The following is a 22,953-nucleotide window of genomic DNA, read 5'->3' on the forward strand; positions in this document are numbered from 1 at the left end:
ACCCCAAAATGGCATCTGCAAACTAAAATGTCCCCCATGTGTTTTTTTTACGTCTGGGTTTGTGTGCAGGGACCCCTGGGATGCACACTTGCAAAACTTGGACTATGTTAAAGCCCACAAAAATGTGACTCAGTTGCAAAAATAGCAACAGCGGTAAAGAGTAAGAAGAAACAAACAACATGTCATCTACAATACAAAGCATAAATTTAGGCTTTTATTTATTTTAGCCATTGGCACAAAAAGTGGATAAGCATTATGTACAGTAGAGGAGGCCCCAAAGCGATGGGGGGGAATTATTGAGTATTAACAGCTGTTTTTGCATGTATGTGTAAATTATATACTCAATAGGAGAGGCACTGACTCACTGATTAGGCGCCCCTCCACTTCTCCATCACACACGCTACAGCAGGGGTGCTCATTAAGTCGATCGCGAGCTACCGGTCGATCGCGGAGGTGGTACTGGTCGATCGCTGGTCGATCGCGGCGTGACATTAAAAAAATATCATCCCAGCATCAATGCCGTCACTTGATTGATATACAGGGCAGCCATTCAGATGACAAGTGAATGTTGCCCTTCGGGTGACCAATCAAATCAAACAACGTCTCTAAGTGCAGCAGAACTTACGATGTCAGCCTATCATCCATCCCCGTTACTTGATTGACATACAGGACAACCAGTCAGATGACAACTGAATTTTGACCTTTAGGTCACCGCCCATGCGTAAACAACGATGCAAAGTGCTAAGCTAGTCGGCGAATTGCGAGAATTTAAGCCCTCGCTAAAGTTTATGGTCACTAAAATGAGTGAAGGAGCTGGACCAAGTAAAAAAGGCAAAAACTGGACCAAGTAAAAAGGCAAAAAACATATCACTTAAAAAAAAACATATACGGATATGGAATATTATACGGATATTATGATACGGATATTATCCATGACTGATAAACATTTGGAAGTGTGCTTGAGGCTGGCTATCAGCAGCTACTGTCCGGACTATGCATCCCTGGCTGGTTCAATTCAGTGCAAGTCATCAAAGTAAACTCAGGTAATTACAAAAAATGTTAATAGTTAATTATGTGTGTTTTGCAATATTGGCTCATTTGGTTATGTAAGGTACATCAACATACATTGTACGTACAAATAATCCTCAATACATTTGAAAATAAATAGATGTTTTGCATTTTTGTAGTGGGTAGATCATTTTGACTCGGTCATTTTAAAAGTAGCTCGCATGCTGAAAAAGTGTGAGCACCCCTGCGCTACAGGCACTCCACACTCAAAAAATAAATGTTTAGCCTCAACAAGAAAAATCAACGCAACAGTTTCCATACGTCTTTCTTAGTTATGACAACTTAATTTGAAATTGCTTTGAACCAACAAACAATATTGCGTTGCACGAATCAGCTTTTCCTCTTCACTCAAAGCTTATTTAAGTAATGCTTACTGAATAATTGTTGTCATAGGGACAAGTTTTAAGTTTGTAACTCAAAAAAATATGTTAAGTGAACTGACTTAATCATTTTATTCAAAGTAGTTTAATTTGTTGTCTACTTAATTATAATAACAATGCACACAGCTTTTTAAGTAGCAGTACCTATATATATATATTTATATATATATATATATATATATATATATATATATATATATATATATATATATATATATATATATATATATATATATATATATATATAGATGGAACTTAAAATGGAAAGGTTAAGAGAAAATGTTGAGAGAAATTTTGTTGCCAAGCTAATTTTATTAAGTCATGGCAACTTGAATTTTGTTAATAAAATTTGAGTGTATATGACATGCTAAATTAAGTTCATGTAATAGCCAACATTATTATTAGAACATAACTCAAAAAATAAAATGAGCAAGTTTATCTAAATCAATTAATTACATTTTTTTACATTGCATTTATGTATTAAATCAAGTGGTGTCAACAGATACTCTGAATTACTTCTTAGAGTGCAGCAGACGTCCCCTTGAGTACGTGCTGAATTAGAATAGTAATTATAAATGTATGTCAAATAAGCATTTTGTGTTGGACTGAGTTGATCACCTGATCACCTGAAAAGCCATGAATAAATAGGATATATATTTTTTTAAATGTCTGCCCACATCTCAGAGAGTCTGATTTAAGCATATGGATAGATTTTTATTTTAATGAATGAAAATGTGGCTGGGCGGCACAGCGGTCTAGTGGTTAGCGCGTACCTCACAGCTAGGAGACCAGGGTTCAATTCCACCCTCGGCCATCTCTGTGTGGAGTTTGCATGTTCTCCCCGTGCATGCGTGGGTTTTCTCCGGGTACTCCGGTTTCCTCCCACATTCCAAAAACATGCTAGGTTAATTGGTGACTCCAAATTGTCCATAGGTATGAATGTGAGTGTGAATGGTTGTTTGTGCCCTGTGATTGGCTGGCGACTGGTCCAGGGTGTACCCCGCCTCTCGCCCGAAGACAGCTGGGATAGGCTCCAGCACCCCCGCGACCCTCGTGAGGAAAAAGCGGTGGAAAATGAATGAATGAATGAAAATGTGGGTGCTGCACCTTTCAATCTTTTCTCTATGAGGCCCTCACTGATTCCATGACTGATCCACCTCTGACCATTTGCTGTACTTTTGCTACAACACAGCTGTGGTGTGCGTGTGTGTGTATTCTCGGTGGTGGAAGAACGCCGCGTGACCACCTCTGAGATCTGATCTCAGGTCAGCGCACAGTGACTCCCCCCGTGGAGATGAAAGTTGAGATTTCAGGAGGCGGTAAGCTTCTTTAGTAGAAGTTTGGCTGGAGGGAGTGTGTTGGGGTGTTTTGCATGCTTGATACGGTTTATTTATGCATGAGACTGGTTCCCTCTCTGACTCACTGACTGGGATGCTGGGAGATTACCCACCCCCGTCCCTTGACTGCTGCTCCTGAGAGATAACACCTTTTGCTCATCTAGGTGTGTGCTGCAAGAGTCATGCATTGCTTGAGTACACGTGACAACGAGACAATGGCACACTTTGCATTTATGAATTTTCAATTGTTGAAGCTACAAAGCAAAAAGTGAAAATGAAAAGCACAGCAGACATGTTTAGAACTACGTTTTTTTTATGTTGCAAACAAGAAAGAGCCCGCAGCAGCAATACTTACTTTCATGCTAGAGTACAGTTTATATCCTTGTTTAGTTGTGTGAGCACTAAAATACCACTTTTCATGTATTTAACCCGGTTAGCGTTTGCATGTTCTCCCCGTGCATGCGTGGGTTTTCTCCGGGTACTCCGGTTTCCTCCCACATTCCAAAAACATGCTAGGTTAATTGGCGACTCCAAATTGTCCATAGGTATGAATGTGAGTGTGAATGGTTGTTTGTCTATATGTGCCCTGTGATTGGCCGGCGACTAGTCCAGGGTGTATCCCGCCTTTCGCCCAAAGACAGCTGGGATAGGCTGTAGTGTCGACTGTACCGTAACATTCCACATGGCCAAGGCAGTACAAAGGTCGACACCCAACAACACGAATGCTGGTTCCATCCTACGTTGAGGAATACATTTGAAATTATTTCTAAAATTCATTTCAGTTCAGCTTCAGCGTTTCTGCATTTGTACACAGTATCTACTGAATGCTTCATGGAGTTGATCATGTTTTTTGTCAAGCATTAAAAGTTTGTGGGCAGCACGGTAGCTAGTGGTTAGCGCGCAGACCTCACAGCTAGGAGACCAGGGTTCAATTCCACCCTCGGCCATCTCTGTGTGGAGTTTGCATGTTCTCCCCGTGCATACGTGGGTTTTCTCCGGGTACTCCGGTTTCCTCCCACATTCAAAAAACATGCTAGGTTAATTGGCCACTCCAAATTGTCCATAGGTATGAATGTGAGTGTGAATGGTTGTTTGTCTATATGTGCCCTGTGATTGGCTGGCAACCAGTCCAGGGTGTACCCCGCCTCTCGCGCGAAGACAGCTGGGATAGGCTCCAGCACCCCCGCAACCCTTGTGAGGAAAAAGCGGTAGAAAATGAATGAATGAATGAATAAATTAAATAAATAAATTAATGCACTTTGTTTGTCAGTCCTTGAACGCATCACAGTTTGTGTGCTACGAGATGGAAAAAAGAAAATCCTACACAGTGTTCCTTCGCTCTAACGTGGTTCACCTTTCACAGACACGCTGTTGTGAATTTTTTTTTGTTGTGTGCAATAGTAGTCCCTGGCCCTTGAAAAATTGCAGTGTAGAAACTTGAATGTCTCCTTCTTCCCTCTCTCGTCTGTCTGCACCGTTCATTGTCTTCTGCTTCCTGATTGGCTGTAGACCATTGTCAGTCTCCTTTGTATCTCCTGTGTCATCGCCAGCTTGTAGTCTTTGTATGTTTGCAAGTTTCTCCCCTACAAAACATTGCGAGCCCAAAAGGCAGATGAGAATGCTAACTATCGCAAAAAACTTTGGACTTCTGATCATGCTGAAAGAATTTAGAAGTTACTTGGCTGTAGGGTGCGGTTAATGAATGACTAAATCTCTTCGGTTGGAGGTGGACTGCACGAGAAGGAGTACTCCAGAAATATGTTTTGAATAAAGGATATTGAGGTGTGTTAACAAGCAAAGTTAAACAGACAGTCCCATATATATATATATAATGTGTTTATGAACGAGGGCAAACATGTGGAGGTCCAAAGTGCTTTTCCATGTCAACAGGCCATTAAAACATGTCCGCCACTCCTAAACAACACAGACACTTGTGTTGATGTCTCAAAAGAATGTGTGTTATTTATATCATCAAGCCTGAATCGATAGCTGATCTTAAGCACGTAAGATGTATGTTTTCTAACCACTGACGCGACTGAAGACGACTCACAAGGGATGCTATCAACATACACGATTACCAGCAAGGCAACATGTTAATGAACATGGAAATGAGGCCTGCCACGGAAATGAGGCCTGAAGATTCCTTTAGAGTCATTTCACATTCTAGGAAAAAAAACTTGCACAGCTGAAAATGTTTTTAAATAATTGAAGAGCCTACATGCAGCCTTTTTAGCTTCATCTTACTTTGAAATTTTGTATCACGTTGACGTGCAATACGCTGCTGCTGCCACTGCAAGACGCTACAATGTACGCTCACATTGGACACTTAATTAGGCACATCTGCTTATTTTATTGAGCTAAACAAGAGAGTCCACGTATGGCAAAAGAGTGATTTTCAACAGGTGGGACGGGACTCAAATGTGTGTCATGCGCCACAAAGCAAGAGACAAGATCTCATGTTGAGTGAACGGTCCCTTTAAATATAAGCTAGTACAGAAGTTCGAGTTGAAAAATGTTTGCATTTATAACGCCGCTAGTCATTGATGGGTGATGGTTCAAACCCGCATCCAAACCGGTTGACAACCATTCATTCATTCATTTTCTACCGCTTTTTCCTCACGAGGGTCGTGGGGGTACTGGAGCCTATCCCAGCTGTCTTTGGGCGAGAGGCGGGGTACACCCTGGACTGGTCGCCAGCCAATCACAGGGCACATATAGACAAACAACCATTCACACTCACATTCATACCTATGGACAATTTGGAGTCACCAATTAAACTAGCATGTTTTTGGAATGTAGGAGGAAACCGGAGTACCCGGAGAAAACCCACGCATGCACGGGGAGAACATGCAAACTCCACACAGAGATGGCCGAGGGTGGAATTGAACCCTGGTCTCCTAGCGCTAACCACTCGACCGCCGTGCCGCCCCGGTTGACAACCACTGTTCTAAACACTGCTCAGGATGATGCAGTGCACGCATCCATGAACATACCAATGAAAGTAAGGTGACCATATTTTGCTGACCAAAAACCAGGACATTTGGCCTGGCCTTTTAATACAGTTAAATTACGCTTGGAGAGATAAAAATATATTTAACCAAATACACAACTTCAGTAAGTGCGGTTACATGTTATATTTCTGGTAAAAATAATATCTCTGATATGGTTCAATACTGCAAAAATAACTTTAAAATGTCTGGAAGTAAATCCATCCATCCATCTTCGATGCCACTTATCCTCACTCGGGTTGCGGGTATGTTGATAAAATATTTGTGTGATAAATAGCTCACACAAACATTTCAATGTAATGATGTAAATAATAAAAATATTCATTCATTCATTCATTCATTTTCTACCACTTTTTCCTCACGAAGGTCACGAGGGTGCTGGAGCCTATCCCAGCTGTCTTTGGGCGAGAGGCAGGGTACACCCTGGACTGGTGGCCAGCCAATCACAGGGCACATATAGACAAACAACCATTCACACTCACATTCATACCTATGGACAATTTGGAGTGGCCAATTAACCTAGCATGTTTTTGGAATGTGGGAGGAAACCGGAGTACCCAGAGAAATCCCATGCATGCACGGGGAGAACATGCAAACTCCCCACAGAGATGGCCGAGGGTGGAATTGAACCCTGGTCTCCTAGCTGTGAGGTCTACACGCTAACCACTCAACCACCGTGCCGCCTAATAAAATATTATGGCAGCAAAAAATAAATTAAACAATACAATAAAACATTTTCATGACTTTCTGGAAAAAAAGGGATATCCAGGGAAAATAGGACACCTGGTCACTGCAGTACATTGGCTCACATGAGATGTGTGTCTAATGAAGTGTACTATGAGGCGGCATGATGTTCCTAAAATACACATTCTTTCACACTCATTATCGCTGTCATGCTGCTCATGTGAGGGCAAAATCTCAGCTCATCTTTCAGACTCCGACGCAAGCGAACGCGCTTGCTTGTGTTAACTTAGCCTGCTCTAATGTTTTTAGCGCCACGTGGAAGAGGGTGGCTTTGACTCCAAACTGGACTGACAGGCAACACTAAACCGGATCTTTGACCTTTGACGCCTTAGTGACCACTGAGCGGTCATAGCAGGTCACGCCTCAACTCGGGCTGCACCTCGATGAATGCATATTGGACACATAAGCAACGGGATGTCACTCGGTCTAGAGGAATAACCTCCCTTTGTCACAGTGCTACCGAAATAAAACCAACTTTTGTAGCACCGTGATCACCTCTTTGCAGTTTGCACTCATTCAAACATTTCTTTTCTACCGCTTATTCTCACGAGAGTCGCGGGGGGTGCTGGAGCCTATCCCAGATGTCTTCAGTCCACACCCTGGACTGGTGGCTAGCCAATCACAGGGCACATATAGACAAACAACCATTCACACTCACATTCATACCTATGGACAATTTGGAGTCACCAATTAACCTAGCATGTTTTTGGAATGTGGGAGGAAACCGGAGTACCCGAAGAAAACCCACACATGCACGGGGAGAACATGCAAACTCCACACAGAGATGGCAGAGGGTGCAATTGAACTCGAGTCTCCTAGCTGTGAGGCCTGCGTGCTAACCACTCATCCGCTCACAAAATTTTTCAAATATGAATTAATAAACTGTTTTGTGTTTGGCCTTTTTTTAGTAAAATATATATGCAAATTTAAGCATATTTTATGTATTTTTCCCTACATTAAGCATTTTCAAGCACAACATTTTCTAAATGTAGCAAAATGCAAATATAAGGCAGTGAGAAGATGCATTCAAAGATGTTGTAAGAATGTGTATTATTCCACACTGATCACTGGTGTCAATAATCTTACTGTAATGTTCGATCACCAGACTTTTATTGATTATTTTATTTCAATGAACTCCCCACAAGCACAATAATCCCCAACAAGTGCTACTGCTGTAACTGTTGGAAGATACCAAAACTCTGAAGCCACGATATGACTTCCTGCGCGATCCCCACTCCGCTCCCCTTTCATTGGAACACATTTACAGCAACACACATAAGTATATTATTTTGTTAAATGTCTTATTTCCCTTATTGTGTCTACTATATTAGGTAATTGGAGTGTAAAGGTGACTATAGGGGTGCTAGTTCATGTATAGAGAGCTCTAATAATGTTAACAACCATATTTTAAAGGTTGTATAAAGGTTTTTTGTGCTAAAAAATATTGTACTTATAAAGGAATCCTACTTATGACAGGTGGGTCTGGAACCAACTAATATGATAAATGACGGATGACTGCATTTGGTTTTTGGACTTTTATTCTCTGGCTTTTAACTCGGAGTGAGTCATATGGTCCTGTGTCTTTTAGTTCTTCGTTTTTATTGTAATTCGTTTTATTTTTTTATACTTTTATTGCTTTGTTTCTTGTTTTTAATATTTTAACATCTAGTTTACTATTTTATTTCTTAAATGATCTTTTAGTTTTTGGATTATTACTTTTTAATTTTACTAGTCTGTGCAGCACTTTGGAAACTCTGTTTATAAAATGTGCTATATAAATAAAGTGGATTGGATTGGATTGGATTGATACTGTATTTTTATAGATTTCGATAGGTTGTTTGCCTCATGACCATCTTAGTCAATCGCGATTGACCAGTCAGTCTTTGGGCCTTACCTGGGAGATTGCTAAATCTCATGGGTGCGACAAGGGATCTTGGGCTGAAATATTGCTAACCACTGATCTAAGACTTAGTAATGTTTGATAGGAATGTCTTAAATCAACATTTGGAGTCCCAACCACCCTAAAATAGGGCTAACGACAACACTGGTGTGCAGCCTTATAACCTGGAATGACATGATGTCTATAAACGAGTAAACAGGACTTCCAAATGCTGTGTTTTCTCCGATGAGTGTTCCTTTTGGGCCCCCTCTTCTGACATCTGATGTCTTACCTTTGTCTTTTTCTCTGACATCCTTGATGTATTTCAGGAGTTCGGCATTAGCCTGGACACAGTAGACCTCTCGGGTCTGCAGACCTCCACCACAAAGTCCCGTCAGGTTGCCACGCCGACGGTCTTGCTGGCTTAGCAACAAGTCCACTCGGCACTCGCCCCATTCTGTGGTCCTCCAGGTGTAGCTGAGAAGATGAAAGAAGGAGAGCAAAATGTATGTATGATTGCAACAGTTTCACACCGGAATTGATTCTTATTTCTGTTGACATGACATGACTTTCTATGGGCAAAATGGACAGCCAGCATCCTGGCATTGCGGTTACACCATCCTGTCCATCCGTTTTCTCTACCGAGAGGCGGGGTACACCCTGGACTGGTCACCAGCCAATCACAGGGCACATATAGACAAACAACCATTCACACTCACATTCACACCAATTGAGTCTCTAGTTAACTGCACATGCATATATTTCAAATGTGGGAGGGATCTGCAGTACTCAGAGAAAACCCACACAGAAAGATATGAGCCCCATGATCCCATGACTGTGAGATCATCATGCTAATCACTAGACCAGTGTTTTTCAACCTTTTTTGAGCCACGGCACGTTTTTTTTACATTGGAAAACATCACTAAGTCTATAGGAGGAACAAGGTAGGTGTTGCCACACGGACCGATATTACATTGCTCTGCCAGTCTTTACACCACAGACACTCAACTCTTGCCATGTTTACATGAGGAGTTTTTCTCTTTCCGAATGACTTTTCCGGAAACAATGGTATCCATGGAAAGGAATATTCCAATCTCTTGTCTACATGCGTCGCTATAATCAACCAGACTAGTCAATAGGGCATGCCCAGTAAGGCGTAAACACCAACATCACGTGATACCGACTTCCCCGAGTTGTTCTTTCACTTGTTGGAATAATTCCGTATTGCCAGTTTTTCGTTTGTCCAGTCTTGAAATTTAGTTTGGATCAAAAACAAACTTTGCTTAGTCCAGTGCCGATTGCTGGCCTCCATTTTTAAAACTGAAGAACGTCTGGAGCTACGTGTTACGTCATATCTGAGCATGCGATATGATAAATTTAACCAGGAAAGGATCAAATTTAAGCTTGCTAATATTTTACAATTCAACTCGGTACATGTTTTATATAGATATACTATATTTTCTTTTGACTTATGGACTTATGGATGGCGTATAGAAGGGTTTAGATTCTGTTCCACAGATGGCGCTAATGCACACGAAAGCTGCTTGCCAACCGCCAATAAAGTACAGAAGAAGAAAAACGCACCCTGACAACTTTCCGTTTGAGCGGCTACAAGATACCTCAATCGGATTGGGGAATGGAATATTCCACCCCTGTTAATCCCATTATATATTCATTCGGATTGGCACTATTCTTTCGGAATGAGGCATATACAAAGGTTAGATTCTTTCCGTCTGAGCAAATAAACCAAATGCAATTGGAATATTTGGGTCCACGTATATGTGGATATTGACATAATATATGCAAATTATGATTAATAAATGTTAATTATAAAAAGTGATATTGGATAATTCCTCACGGCACACCTGACAATTTCTCAAGGCACACTAGTGTGCCGCGGCACAGTGGTTGAAAATCACTGCACTAGACCACCGTGGGGCCCCGGTTCTACTATTGTTACTTAAGAACCCTTAAAGATGGTCAGGTGGCACAGAAACAAAAGACTCTGCATCCTAAAAGAAGAGCTAATATTTCACGCGAGTGACATTTTGGTATTACGGTAGATATTTTTAGTAGTGGTACAGGATGTGTCCTACCTTCTTGTCCTCTACTGGAGTCAATGACAAGTGACGTGATGTTAGAACAAAAACTTCCACTTCTGATATTGTGTGTGTGTGAGAGGCTCTATTTGTCTCCTGTGTTTATATTTGGCACAGGCCCAGACACTCATACTAATCTATCTCCATATGTTGAACACACACACACACACACACATATAGGAGGCGTGTCATCAGCACCACTGTAAACTGGACTCACGCAGCACAAGGTGTCATGGCGTCACCCTCCGGCTCGCATGGCTCCCGTTCATCTAGCGGCGGACACTCAGCGCCGTCACCCACGGGGAACTGGAGCACCTGTCTGCTGCGGGTATGATTGCCTCGGGGGGAGGCGGGGTCAGGGCAGGCTTTGGAGCAGAGGCCCCAGTCGCTCCAGTCGCTCACCTGGCAGTCTTTGGACAGGACGCAGGACTGGATGGTGAGCAGCGCCTCCCGCTGGACGCACAGGCTGCGGACAGACGGGAGAAACAGCAATGACTTCTTATGTCGGCCACAGTGAGGTTTCACTTCAGCATCATTCATTCATTCATTTTCTACCGCTTTTTCCTCACAAGGGTCGCGGGGGGTGCTGGAGCCTATCGGGCGAGAGGCAGGGTACACCCTGGACTGGTGGCCAGCCAATCACAGGGCACATATAGACAAACAACCATTCACACTCACATTCATACCTATGGACGATTTGGAGTCACCAATTAACCTAGCATGTTTTTTTTGGAATGTGGGAGGAAACCGGAGTACCCGGAGAAAACCCACGCATGCACGGGGAGAACATGCAAACTCCACACAGAGATGGCCGAGGGTGGAATTGAACCCTGGTCTCTTAGTTGTGAGGTCTGCGCGCTAACCACTCGACCGCCGTGCCGCCCACTTCAGCATCAAGCAAACTCAAAGCCATTTCACACAAACAGAAGGTCACTTTGGGAAAAAACAAACTAAAAACACAACACAAAGCTAACACAAAAATGTTGAAAAAGGTCAAAAGTGAAAGTAAAAGCCGATCAAAGTGGTGTTAAGTATGTGAGGTTAGCATGCTAGCATCTAATGCCACATGTTGTCACGAGCAAGCCTCATTAGCATCCGCACAGCGGGACTGTGGCATGTGCGACTTCTTCCAATGGTTCAACAACATCTTTTGAAGGTCTAAACAGCATTTAGATGGAATGAATAAGCCCACCCCCACCCCCTTGGTCCCTAGGCTCCAGAGAATCATTAGAAATGTTCCAACCAAAGCCAACTGCTTTCCTGCCTGGACGCCTCCTTCCCCCTGGTGGCCACGCAGCTGACAAGCTATTAGTGCTAATTACGCCGCTGCTTCATTTAGAAAGCTCTCATTTAGACGGCGGCCACCGCACTTCTCCTCCGGTCAAACGCCATGTTTGAGCACAGACAAAGCACATGCGGAGCTGCAAGGGCGACACTGTGTGATGCGTTACTCTGACATTACGATGACACTTTTTCATTTCGCCAGGGTGACACCGCCATTCCAAGTCTCGTGGCTTTAACCAGCAGTGACACATTTTTTTCCGCTACAGGTTAGTGTATGTCTGGTCGTTTTATTCTCCGCTCTTGTCAAAAAATTGTGAAATAAGACAGATGACATTTCATAGCTTCAGCTCGGCCATTCATTCACAATCGGCCAAAACATTGCATCCAGGAATAATATATCTCTGATAAGGATTCAATACCTGTGATTGGCTGGCGACCAGTCCAGGGTGTAACCCCCCCATTCGCCCTGACTGCTGGGATAGGTTCCAGCACGCCCACAACCCTCGTGAGGATAACTGTTAGACAATGAATGATTGAATAAGGTAAACAACTTTTAAATCTCTGGAATTAAATCCATCCATTTTTATGCCACTTATCCTCACTAGGGTTTGTGGGTATGCTGGAACCTATCCCAGCAGTCCTTGGGCGAGAAGCGGGGTACACCCTGGGCTGGTCGGCAACCAATCACAGGGCACATATAGACAAACAACCATTCACCCTCACATTCATACCTATGGATAATCTGGAGTTGCCAATTAACCTAGCATGGATGTTTTTGGAATTCAGGAGTAAACAAGAGTACCCGGAGAAAACCCACACACGCATGAATCTCATGCTCTAAAACTGTAGAGCCCAGGGTAAAAAATATACATAAACATACATTTAAAGCACATTCATTCATTCATTCATTTTCTACCGCTTTTTCCTCACTAGGGTTGCAGGGGTGCTGGAGTCTATCCCAGCAGTCTTTGGGCGTGAAGCGGGGTACACCCTGGACTGGTCGCCAGCCAATCACAGGGCACATATAGACAAACAACCATTCACACTCACATTCATACCTATGGACAATTTGAAGTCGCCAATTAACCTAGCATGATTGTTTTGGGAATTCAGGAGTAAACGAGAGTACCCGGAGAAAACCCACACACGCATGAATCTCATGCTCTAAAACTGTAGAGCCCAGGGTAAAAAAATATACATAAACATACATTTAAAGCACAGCAACTTGCAAATGAGTCTTCACTGAGGACTGTATGGATATTGGAGGAAAACATATTTCACTGACATTCGTGAACTCGAAAGTGACTCTAGCAAAATGCAACAAAATGGAGAGCAGTGAAGCATACAAGCATTTTCAAATTGCATGCTGAGGACTACAAATTCAAACATGTCGGCAGTTGCACTAATATTGTCCTACCTGCGTCATGACTCCCTGACAGTTCACGGTGCCCCCTACTATTTGAGAAACACTGGTTGTAGGGTGGCACGGCAGTCGAGTGGTTAGCGTGCAGACCTCACAGCTAGGAGACAAGGGTTCAATTCCACCCTCGGCCATCCCTGTGTGGAGTTTGCATGTTCTCCCCCATGTACTCCGGTTTCCTCCCACATTCCAAAAACATGCTAGGTTAATTGGCGACTCCAAATTGTCCATAGGTATGACAGATTACCAATATTTATAAGTTCATGAGGAAATTCATGTTACATTTTATACAGAACTATCAATATAAGTGGAGTGCTTAGTGTTTGATTCCCCGCTAGGCCATCTCTGTGTGGAGTTTGCATGTTCTCCCTGTGCATGCGTGGGTTTTCTCCGGGTACTCCGGTTTCCTCCCACATTCCAAAAACATGCTAGGTTAATTGGTGACTCCAAATTGTCCATAGGTATGAATGTGAGTGTGAATGGTTGTTTGTCTATATGTGCCCTGTGATTGGCTGGCCACCAGTCCAGGGTGTACCCCGCCTCTCGCCCGAAGACAGCTGGGATAGGCTCCAGTACCCCTGCGACCCTCATGAGGAAAAAGGGGTAGAAAATGAATGAATGAATGGTTGTAGGGTGATGTGCAGGGTTTCCTTACATTTTATATTCTCTTTGGTGCAGTTTAAGGAAAAATAAGGTTCGGACCTTTGCACTGATGAAAATTGCATAAATGGACTTGACTTAATTTTAATTGAAGCCCCCTGCAGTGAAGCATCCTTGTTTTCTTCAGGGCCTACTGCAAAAAAGTCAAAGATCTTCAATTCAACAGGAGCAGTCTGCTGTGCAAACACTAGTCAAAGCTCTTTGCTGTTTTTATAAATGCAATGCAAAATGCCAGTCAAAGATCCTCTATGCAACAGGAGTGCTCTAATGTTTTAAGAAATGTACTCCTTTGCTGGACGCCACTTGCATCATGACATTGGTAGATGCATGGTGGGATGATGAGGACACGGTGCCGTCAAACATCAGACATGAAACCAACAAGAAGCTCAGGCATTGTCTCACCATCGACTTTGCTCCACTTTTTTGCCAAAGTTGGGGGAAAAAAAACCCAAGGATGAATATTTCAGCTTTGAAATAAACAAGGCAAAATGAATATTCATGGACTGGGGGAGCAGCGCCAGTTGTTCCACTGCTTCCTTTGAAAGATCTGATGGGTGTCGCGAGCGAGCCCACTGCGGCAACAAAACATTAATGACCACGTTTAGTGCATTATACATCACATCTTCCACTGGACGCGCGACGAGAGCACATTTGGAAGCTGGCTCACAGGGCGACGCCACTAATGCTTTTCCTGGAGAATAAAACAAACGCCTGCTCTGAAGAATTCCGTGACTGGGGAAGTTGTGCTCGACGAGAAGCAGCAGCAGTTTTTACAGTGCTAACTTAGTGTAAATAAAATAATAACATAGGGGCACAAGACTACGCCATCATTATGGTTCAGTACGTACCGTCGTCACGGTTTGCTTCATTTTGGGTACAGGAACAAAACTGCTGTTGTTTCAACAGCTTTAATGATGTTTAAACTGAAACATAAAAAACCTCTAGTAATTACAATGAACACCATCTATCCATCCATTTTCTATACCACTTATCACGGGCATGCCAAATGTCACTGTAACTATAAATATTCCTAGTTCTTCTCCAGTTACCAAAAAACCCAAACTTGATTAATGGAACTTTAATTGTCAGACATTGATAAGATAAGACTGTTGATAAAATATTATTGTTGAAATATTTTTGCAATTGTTGTGTTTACACTGTTTAGATATAATACATGTAATAAACTGAACATTTTCTGGAAACAAAATGGTCTTTTGATTAAATAGTACGTGATAATAAGCTCATGATTAAATAGTATGTGATAATAAGATCATGCATGATGGTATCATGCATGATACTGGGCCTGATACCAGACAAACCATGTGATAACCTATAAGTATCTGTATCTGTATCTGTATCTGTATCTGTATCTGTATCTGTATCTGATCTGTATCTGTATCTGTATCTGTATCTGTATCTGTATCTGTATCTGTATCTGTATCTATATCTGTTCACCCATCTACATGTGTGCTGTGTATGTGTGTAAGTGATCTGTAAGACTTATCGTTAACACGAGAATATAACATTCTTTATAAGTTTATAGGTCAGGAAAGGCATGGCGGTCTAGTGGTTAGCGCGCAGACCTCACAGCTAGACCAGGGTTCAATTCCACCCTCGGCCATCTCTGTGTGGAGTTTGCATGTTCTCCCTGTGCATGCGTGGGTTTTCTCTGGGTACTCCGGTTTCCTCCCACATTCCAAAAAACATGCTAGGTTAATCGGCCACTCCAAATTGTCCATAGCGATGAATGTGAGTGTGAATGGTTGTTTGTCTATATTAGTGCCCTGTGATTGGCTGGCCACCAGTCCAGGGTGTACCCCGCCTCTCGCCCGAAGACAGCTGGGATAGGCTCCAGCACCCCCGCGACCCTTGTGAGGAAAAAGCGGTAGAAAATGAATGGAAAAAGCATATTAGGTCCTCTTTAACAAAACAATGTCACCTGCCAAACTGTCTTGCACGGGACGCAGTCTATCATCAACAGGGCCTGTCGTGTTGTGGCGTTCATGCAGATTTGTGGGTTGGAACAGCCCATACGCGTGGCCATATCACTGCAGCTCAAACCGAGCTCCACCATACCCAGTGCCAAGAGACGTTCTTCACGTGATGTGGTATGATGCCATTCACTGGACTAACAATGCTGGCCTTTTTTAGGGCCCTTATATAGGCCTCCAAAACCAATCTTCAAATGATGCAGACGCCCACTGACCATTGCACAAAGTGTATTTAGTCCACATTTGCAGACCAACCCATGTGTAATGAACCATGACAACATGACAACTCATCATTATCTCACCTACCCGAGCACTAAGTCAATTGCAACCCTCTTACAAGTAGAAATATGCATACATTTCTACCTCAATGTTTCTATTGACTGTCAGTATATTTTTTTAGGAAGGTGCAACAATGCACACACAGGAGACCTTAATGCCGTGAGAGAGACCTTGGCACGATTGCTGGCAAAAGGCTGGGCTGCACTATATTTGTTTAGCAAGTAGACGCATGACACGGAGCAATTCCACTTCCTGTCGCTCACCCAATGTGTTCCTTGTGGGAACAACAACTCTGTACTGTACAAAAACATCTGATTGCAAACACATGTAAAGCCATATTCCTACCCGTATAGTAGTACGAAATGTTCAGTCACCTGTTTGCATTTCAGCATTTCAGAAATAGGAAATGACTTTAAAAAAGCACTCAAAGATGTTATTGGTATGTGATGTGTCACTCCAGGGGTAAAAAAAAATGCTTCCATTTTGCTTTTCCTGCTGTAAAGGTTTTGCTTGTAATTCCAACACTGGAGTCTGTGTAAAAAGTACCCTGAAACAACAATGATCAGGTTTAGTACGGCACTAGAGCTAATTCAACATAAAGCACACAAACATTATTTTCATTGGACTGATTCTAACAGCCTCCCTCATCATCCATGACTGCTCTCAGGCTGTTTCCTTCACCCCCCCCCCCCCCAACCCCCCGCGGCTGTTTGAACGCTCATATTTCATCTTGAAGGCTTAATGTAGCACAGAGGAAATGTCTCACTTCAGCGTGTTCCACAATAACAACCAGCAACGCACTGTGGAACTCAAGTATTGGGACATAACAACTTCTGCGAGATGTTTCTGGAACTTTTTGTTTTTGCTTTGTACACTAGGAGCAGAAAAAAAAGTCTCCCCCAAAGTGTTTCATCATGCTACAATGAGACAATAAAGAATCAGAGACAACTAAGTACTTGCATCCAACCTTGAATTGTTTTTTTCATTGACTAAAAAGCTGTGTCCCAGTACTTTTGTCTATAATGGGAGACACCAATGTGTGGGCCTGGGGCCATTTTTTGCTAGTTTTTTTTTTTTAATTTTATGACCCCTCTGCATATTGTTTGATTTTAAAACCTGAAGGAGAACTTTATTCCCATTTCATTCATTCATTTTCTACCGCTTATCCTCACGAGGGTCGCCGGGGTGCTGGAGCATATCCCAGCTATTTTCAGGGGAGAGGCGGGGTACACCCTGGACTGGTCACCAGCCAATCACAGGGCACATAGTATAGACAAACAACCATTCACACTCACTCAAGTATGTAAAAAAGGTTCCTACTAACTGACCAGCACCTGCTCTAGAACCCTGCCTCTCGAGGGCTGACTAGAACGAGGAAAACTAAATCCAATTGTTCAAAATGTCTTGCTAAGATGAAGAATGAAGACTCAGATTGATTACGGACTGTGTCCCAGTACTTTCGTTTCCATCAGGAATCTCTAATGTGTGGGCTGGGGGCCATTTTTGGCCCACAGCTTTATTTATTATGATCCCTGAGAATATTGTTTGATTTTGAAGCCTACAGGAGAACTAAAGGAGAAAAAAATCTACTAACTGATGTGCAGAATGCTGCTCTTCAAGTGCCGACTAGAACTAGGAGAACAAAACCATACAATTGTCCAAAATGTCATGTTCAGATGAAGAATGAAGGTATTTTCAGTTCATTCATTCATTCATTTTCTACCGCTTTTTCCTCACGAGGGTCGCGGGGGTGCTGGAGCCTATCCCAGCTGTCTTCAGGCGAGAGGCGGGGTACACCCTGGACTGGTGGCTAGCCAATCACAGGGCACATATAGACAAACAACCATTCACACTCACATTCATACCTATGGACAATTTGGAGTCGCCAATTAACCTAGCATGTTTTTGGAATGTGGGAGGAAACCGGAGTACCCGGAGAAAACCCACGCATGCACGGGGAGAACATGCAAACTCCACAAAGAGATGGCCGAGGGTGGAATCGAACCCTGGTCCTCCTAGCTATGAGGTCTGCACGCTATACCACGCCGTGCCGCCAGGTATTTTCAGCTCAATTTTTGAAATGACGCCTCGGCATATTGTTTGATTTTGAAACCGGAAGGAGAACAATCTGCAAATTTCTGCAAAACGACGCATCCTCCGATGATGAGCAGCTGCTCCAGAAGTCTGCCTCTCGAGGACTGACTAGAACTTTCAGAGCAAAAACCATACAACTGTCCAAAAAGTCTTGCTAAGATGACTACATTGGATTGTTTTTAAAATCTTTCACGTATGCACAAAGGTTTTTACTGCCCTGGTTTACACTGCAGCATATTGCGTTAACTGTGAGTCACACTTGAGTCAAACTTACCTGCGTCCCACAGAGCTGCTGTTCCTGTGCATGCAGGTGACTTCTCGGGTCTGGTAGCCCACCTGGATGTCCCAGAAAGAACTCTCTTGCCGGTTCAGGCGGTTCCTGGTCCGTTTCTTCTGGATTAGTTCCCTGGTCTCTGGATCTTTGACCCCTCCCTGACCTTTACCCTTTCTGCGCTTGGCCTGGCGTGCTGTCCTTGTCTGGGGCAAGATGCAGGGGCTCCAGGGCCCGACCCTGAGACTGTACATGCCTTCTGGGCTGGTGCAAGATCCTGGCTTACAAGATTGGAATTCCGTGAGGTTTGGGCAGATGGCTCCCCCAAAAAGCGGAGGGACCAAGACACTCCTGACCCGGTTCCGGAGGCCAGTTCCACAGGTTTTGGAGCAGGAAGTCCATGGAGAATATTCAGAAACCACACAATCCTGAGGACAGGGGATCAAGCAGGCCTGCTCCAGGCGGGGCTGAGGCTCAAAGTACTCACAGATGGCATCCTCGGCTGGCGATCCATCTGACTTGAGTATGCAGCCCACCTCCCGGGTTTGGATGCCCTCTTCACCGCCGCTGCAGGTGAATGGACGGGGGGCCCCCAAGGCCCTGGCGGACACCGACACGCAATCGTTCCAGGCCCCCAGCCTCCAATCGTAAAGGTCCTTGTGCCAGTCGCACACTCGGAAGCAGTTTCTCTGGTTGGATGGACGTTGGGCCTGGTCGCAGTTGGTGTGAAGCGTGGTCCAACCGTCCACATGGGCACACCACACCGCCCGGCTCTGACTGCCGCCGGGACCGCAGTCGCTGCCCATGCACCTCCCCCAAGGACCTGCGAGAAAAAACAACAATTAGGACACAACTAATCGGCTTTGTCCAACAGTCCATGTTGACCCGCAATGGCACCAAAGCAGAAACCAGAGTTTGGAAACCCTCTGCCAGCGATAAAGTCTCCTGTTAAGTTGGGCTCACACTGAAAAATGTTGAGTGCAACGTTGTGCACCTAATCACCCTTAATCCTCACCATGCTGGCTACGTAGTGAAAGGAGAGGCACTAACTTGAGTGGTTGCAATTCACAATTAAAAGAAGACGAAGCAGATAAATACTACATTTGCCATTTTGGGTAAGTGCACCACGACAGTAATGGATTTAGTAGAACACTAACTGACCCTGACTTTAAAGTGCAGGCATCTGATAGCATCTGTGCTTGCATGTTTTTCATGCATTGAACGCAATAAATACACGAATGAGGTCCTGAAAGCACAGCAGCACGCGTCGTGTTTGAGTCGGATGAAAGCATTATTATGAGCGTGCGGTCGGGGCTCGAGGCGTTATTAAGCAAGTTAAAGGTGATTAATTGAAAGCGTCTTGAGAATCAATAGACGGTATCGGTGAGTCATGGGTGGCATTTATCAAAGCCTATTGGCAACCAGCAGCCACAAGCATCAATAACATTTTATTTGTGTGTGTGCTCACAAGCCTCCATTTATTACTTGCAAGTCTTTTTGACATGACGTGTAAATGCTAAAGCGAGGCTGAGAGGAGCATGGAAGTGTTTGGAGCACCTGGGGGCCAAACAGTGTGTTTATTACGGTCTACATGCCACAACCTTTTAAACTACTTTACACATGTACACACACTTACACATTTTTTTCTTTTTTTTCTCATTGTTTGTAAAAGCAAATAAAGGGAGTGGTTCCCAAACAACGGTCATACAGTGATTCACATGATCAAACTTTTTCCAGATAATGTGAAAATGAAAGGATGCAACATCTGCTTTTATATTTTGTAAAGCAACACATGTAGCTAATGCTATGAAGTTATATACAGTATATTTACAGAAACAACTTTGCTCCATCCATCCATTTTCTATGCTGGAGCCTATCCCAGCAGGCAGAGTACACCCTAGACTTATCGTCAGCCAATCACAGGGCACATACAGACGAACAACCATTCACACTCACATTCATACCTATGGACAATTTGGAGTCACCAATTAACCTAGCATGTTTTTGGAATGTGGGAGGAAACCGGAGTACCCGGAGAAAACCCACGCATGCACGGGGAGAACATGCAAACTCCACACAAAGACGCCCAAGTGGACAATCAAACCCGATATCATGACTGTGTGGCTTAAATGCTGACCACTCAGTCAGTCTTTGGTCTTTTTCCCCATTTAAAAAAAAATATCTTTGTAAATATTTTTCTTGTAATTTTATGTCTCATAATATTTGGACATTATTCACACAATATTATATAATTTTGTCCACAATCTAATTTTCCAAAAATTACAACTTTATTTTTGTTTTGTTTGTTTTGCATGCTAATTTAAAATATCTTTTTCTTCTTCAATATGTTAACTCTATGCCACTAAAATTGTAATAATATTTTAATATAATATATTTTAATTTAATATAATAATATATATAATATTTATATAATATAATACAATGTATAATATAATATTTTTCCAAAATTATTTTCCAAACTTTTTTTCTCATTAGAATACAACGTTATTCTCATTACAGCTGTTTTTTTTATTTCGGCAGTTGTTCTATTTTACCTTTCTTCTTGTAAATGTTCTTCTCATAATACTGACATTAATCCCATAATATTTTGACGACATTCTCATAATATAATAACTTTCCACCCTAAAAAACTTTCAAAAATTACAGCTTTATTCATTGTTTTATTTATTTCTCATATTTCTGTAATATTTTAACTTCATGCTACAAATTTTATATTTTAAAAGTATGATTTTTTCCTTGTTAAAACTTTTTTTTTTCATTCATTAAATACACACCTGGTCTGCCAGGGAATAAGAAGACGTTGCAAGAGGGATAAAGGTCTTTTTCAAGAAAAGCGACTAATCTAGTGAATATATTATCGGAGACTAAGGCTCTCGAATGTTTGCTTCATAACTTTGGCCCGATATGTTTGTCACAACATTGATGAAAAACAATGTCAATGAGACATAAAATGGACAAAAATGCAAAAACTGTGGGCTTTCAAACAGAAACTCATGACATCAAGACACGTATGTGTTTTAGTTTTCTTTTTCATTTGTATTTTCATTTTGATTTATGTGCCACAGCCACGGGCCATAAATGACCCCCAAGGCCGTACTTGGACACCCCTGACACTGATAATATTTTGTTCTGAAAATCCTACTTCACAGTCCGGAACCGATGAACTGTGATAAACCAGGGATTACTGTACATGCAAATGTGGAAATTACAGAATGTAAAGTAGACAATGGCTTCATAACGCCACCCTCTCCCCAACCCGCTCCACCACAGATAGATGGCCATAATCCATAATCATTTCTCTCATGGAGGAGTCAAAGTGTGACGCAGTGCAAACATCTCTACTGCTAAAAACACATCCTGTCTTATTTAATTTCTGAGTCACATACACACACACACTTTGGAAGAACACTAATTGCCATCGTTTGAGGGCACACACACATACACACACTGTGTTAAAGACTATTGACGTGACAAGGGCAAAGAAATGAAGCTAATTAAGCAACCTGGCGTTGCGTTTCTCACAAACCGCTTCAGTAATGGAGCAGGCGGTTTGCTTGTGACTGGACCCTCCATTATGATATATAACACACACATGTTATACACATTAGCTATAGCACATATAATAAACATATAAATAACATTCATTCATTCATTCATTCATTTTCTACCGCTTTTTCCTCACGAGGGTCGCGGGGGTGCTGGAGCCTATCCCAGCTGTCCTCGGGCGCGAACCATTCACACTCACATTCATATCTATGGACATTTTTTCTCATTAGAATACAACTTTATTCTCATTACAGCTGTTTTTTTTATTTCTGCAGTTGTTCTATTTTAACTTTCTTCTTGTAAATGTTCTTCTCATAATACTGACATTAATCCCATAATATTTTGACTACATTCTCATAATATAATAACTTTCCACCCTAAAAAACTTTCAGCTTTACAGCTTTAATTACAGCTTTAATTACAAAAATTACAGCTTTATTCATTGTTTTTTTTATTTCTCATATTTCTGTAATATTTTAACCTCATGCTACAAAATTTTAATTTTATTTTAAAAGTATAATTTTTCCTTGTTAAAACTTTTTTTTCATTCATAAAATACGCAACTGGATTGCAAAGGAATAAGAAGACGTTGCAGGAGGGATAAAGGTCTTTTTCGAGAAAAGCTACCAATCTAGTGAAGATATTATTGGAGACTAAGGCTCTCGAATGTTTGCTTCATTACTTAGCCTAGCATGTTTTTGGAATGTGGGAGGAAACTGGAGTACCCGGAGAAAACCCACACATGCACGGGGAGAACATGCAAACTCCACACAGAGATGGCCGAGGGTGGGATTGAACCCTGGTCTCCTAGCTGTGAGGTCTGCGTGCTAACCACGAGACCACCGTGCCGCTCTCATATAAATAACATATAA

The 22,953-nt window shown here is 42.5% G+C and overlaps 1 protein-coding gene across 8 annotated transcripts in view; it reads right to left on the reverse strand.

Moving 5' to 3' along the window:
- LOC131105049 (thrombospondin type-1 domain-containing protein 7A) overlaps positions 1–22,953 on the reverse strand; it is a 191,724-nt gene that overhangs the window by 98,353 nt on the left and 70,418 nt on the right. For all 8 annotated transcript variants that reach the window (XM_058052757.1, XM_058052755.1, XM_058052751.1 and 5 more), the window contains exons 2-4: positions 18,518–19,337; positions 10,733–10,981; positions 8,709–8,893 (exon numbers count right to left, since the gene is read on the reverse strand). In XM_058052757.1, coding sequence (XP_057908740.1) covers positions 8,709–8,893; positions 10,733–10,981; positions 18,518–19,337 — 1,254 coding nt within the window. The remainder of the gene's footprint in view (positions 1–8,708; positions 8,894–10,732; positions 10,982–18,517; positions 19,338–22,953) is intronic.

The sequence above is a fragment of the Doryrhamphus excisus genome, chromosome 17 (assembly GCF_030265055.1).
Source record: "Doryrhamphus excisus isolate RoL2022-K1 chromosome 17, RoL_Dexc_1.0, whole genome shotgun sequence".
In the NCBI taxonomy this organism is placed as follows: Eukaryota; Metazoa; Chordata; class Actinopteri; order Syngnathiformes; family Syngnathidae; genus Doryrhamphus; species Doryrhamphus excisus.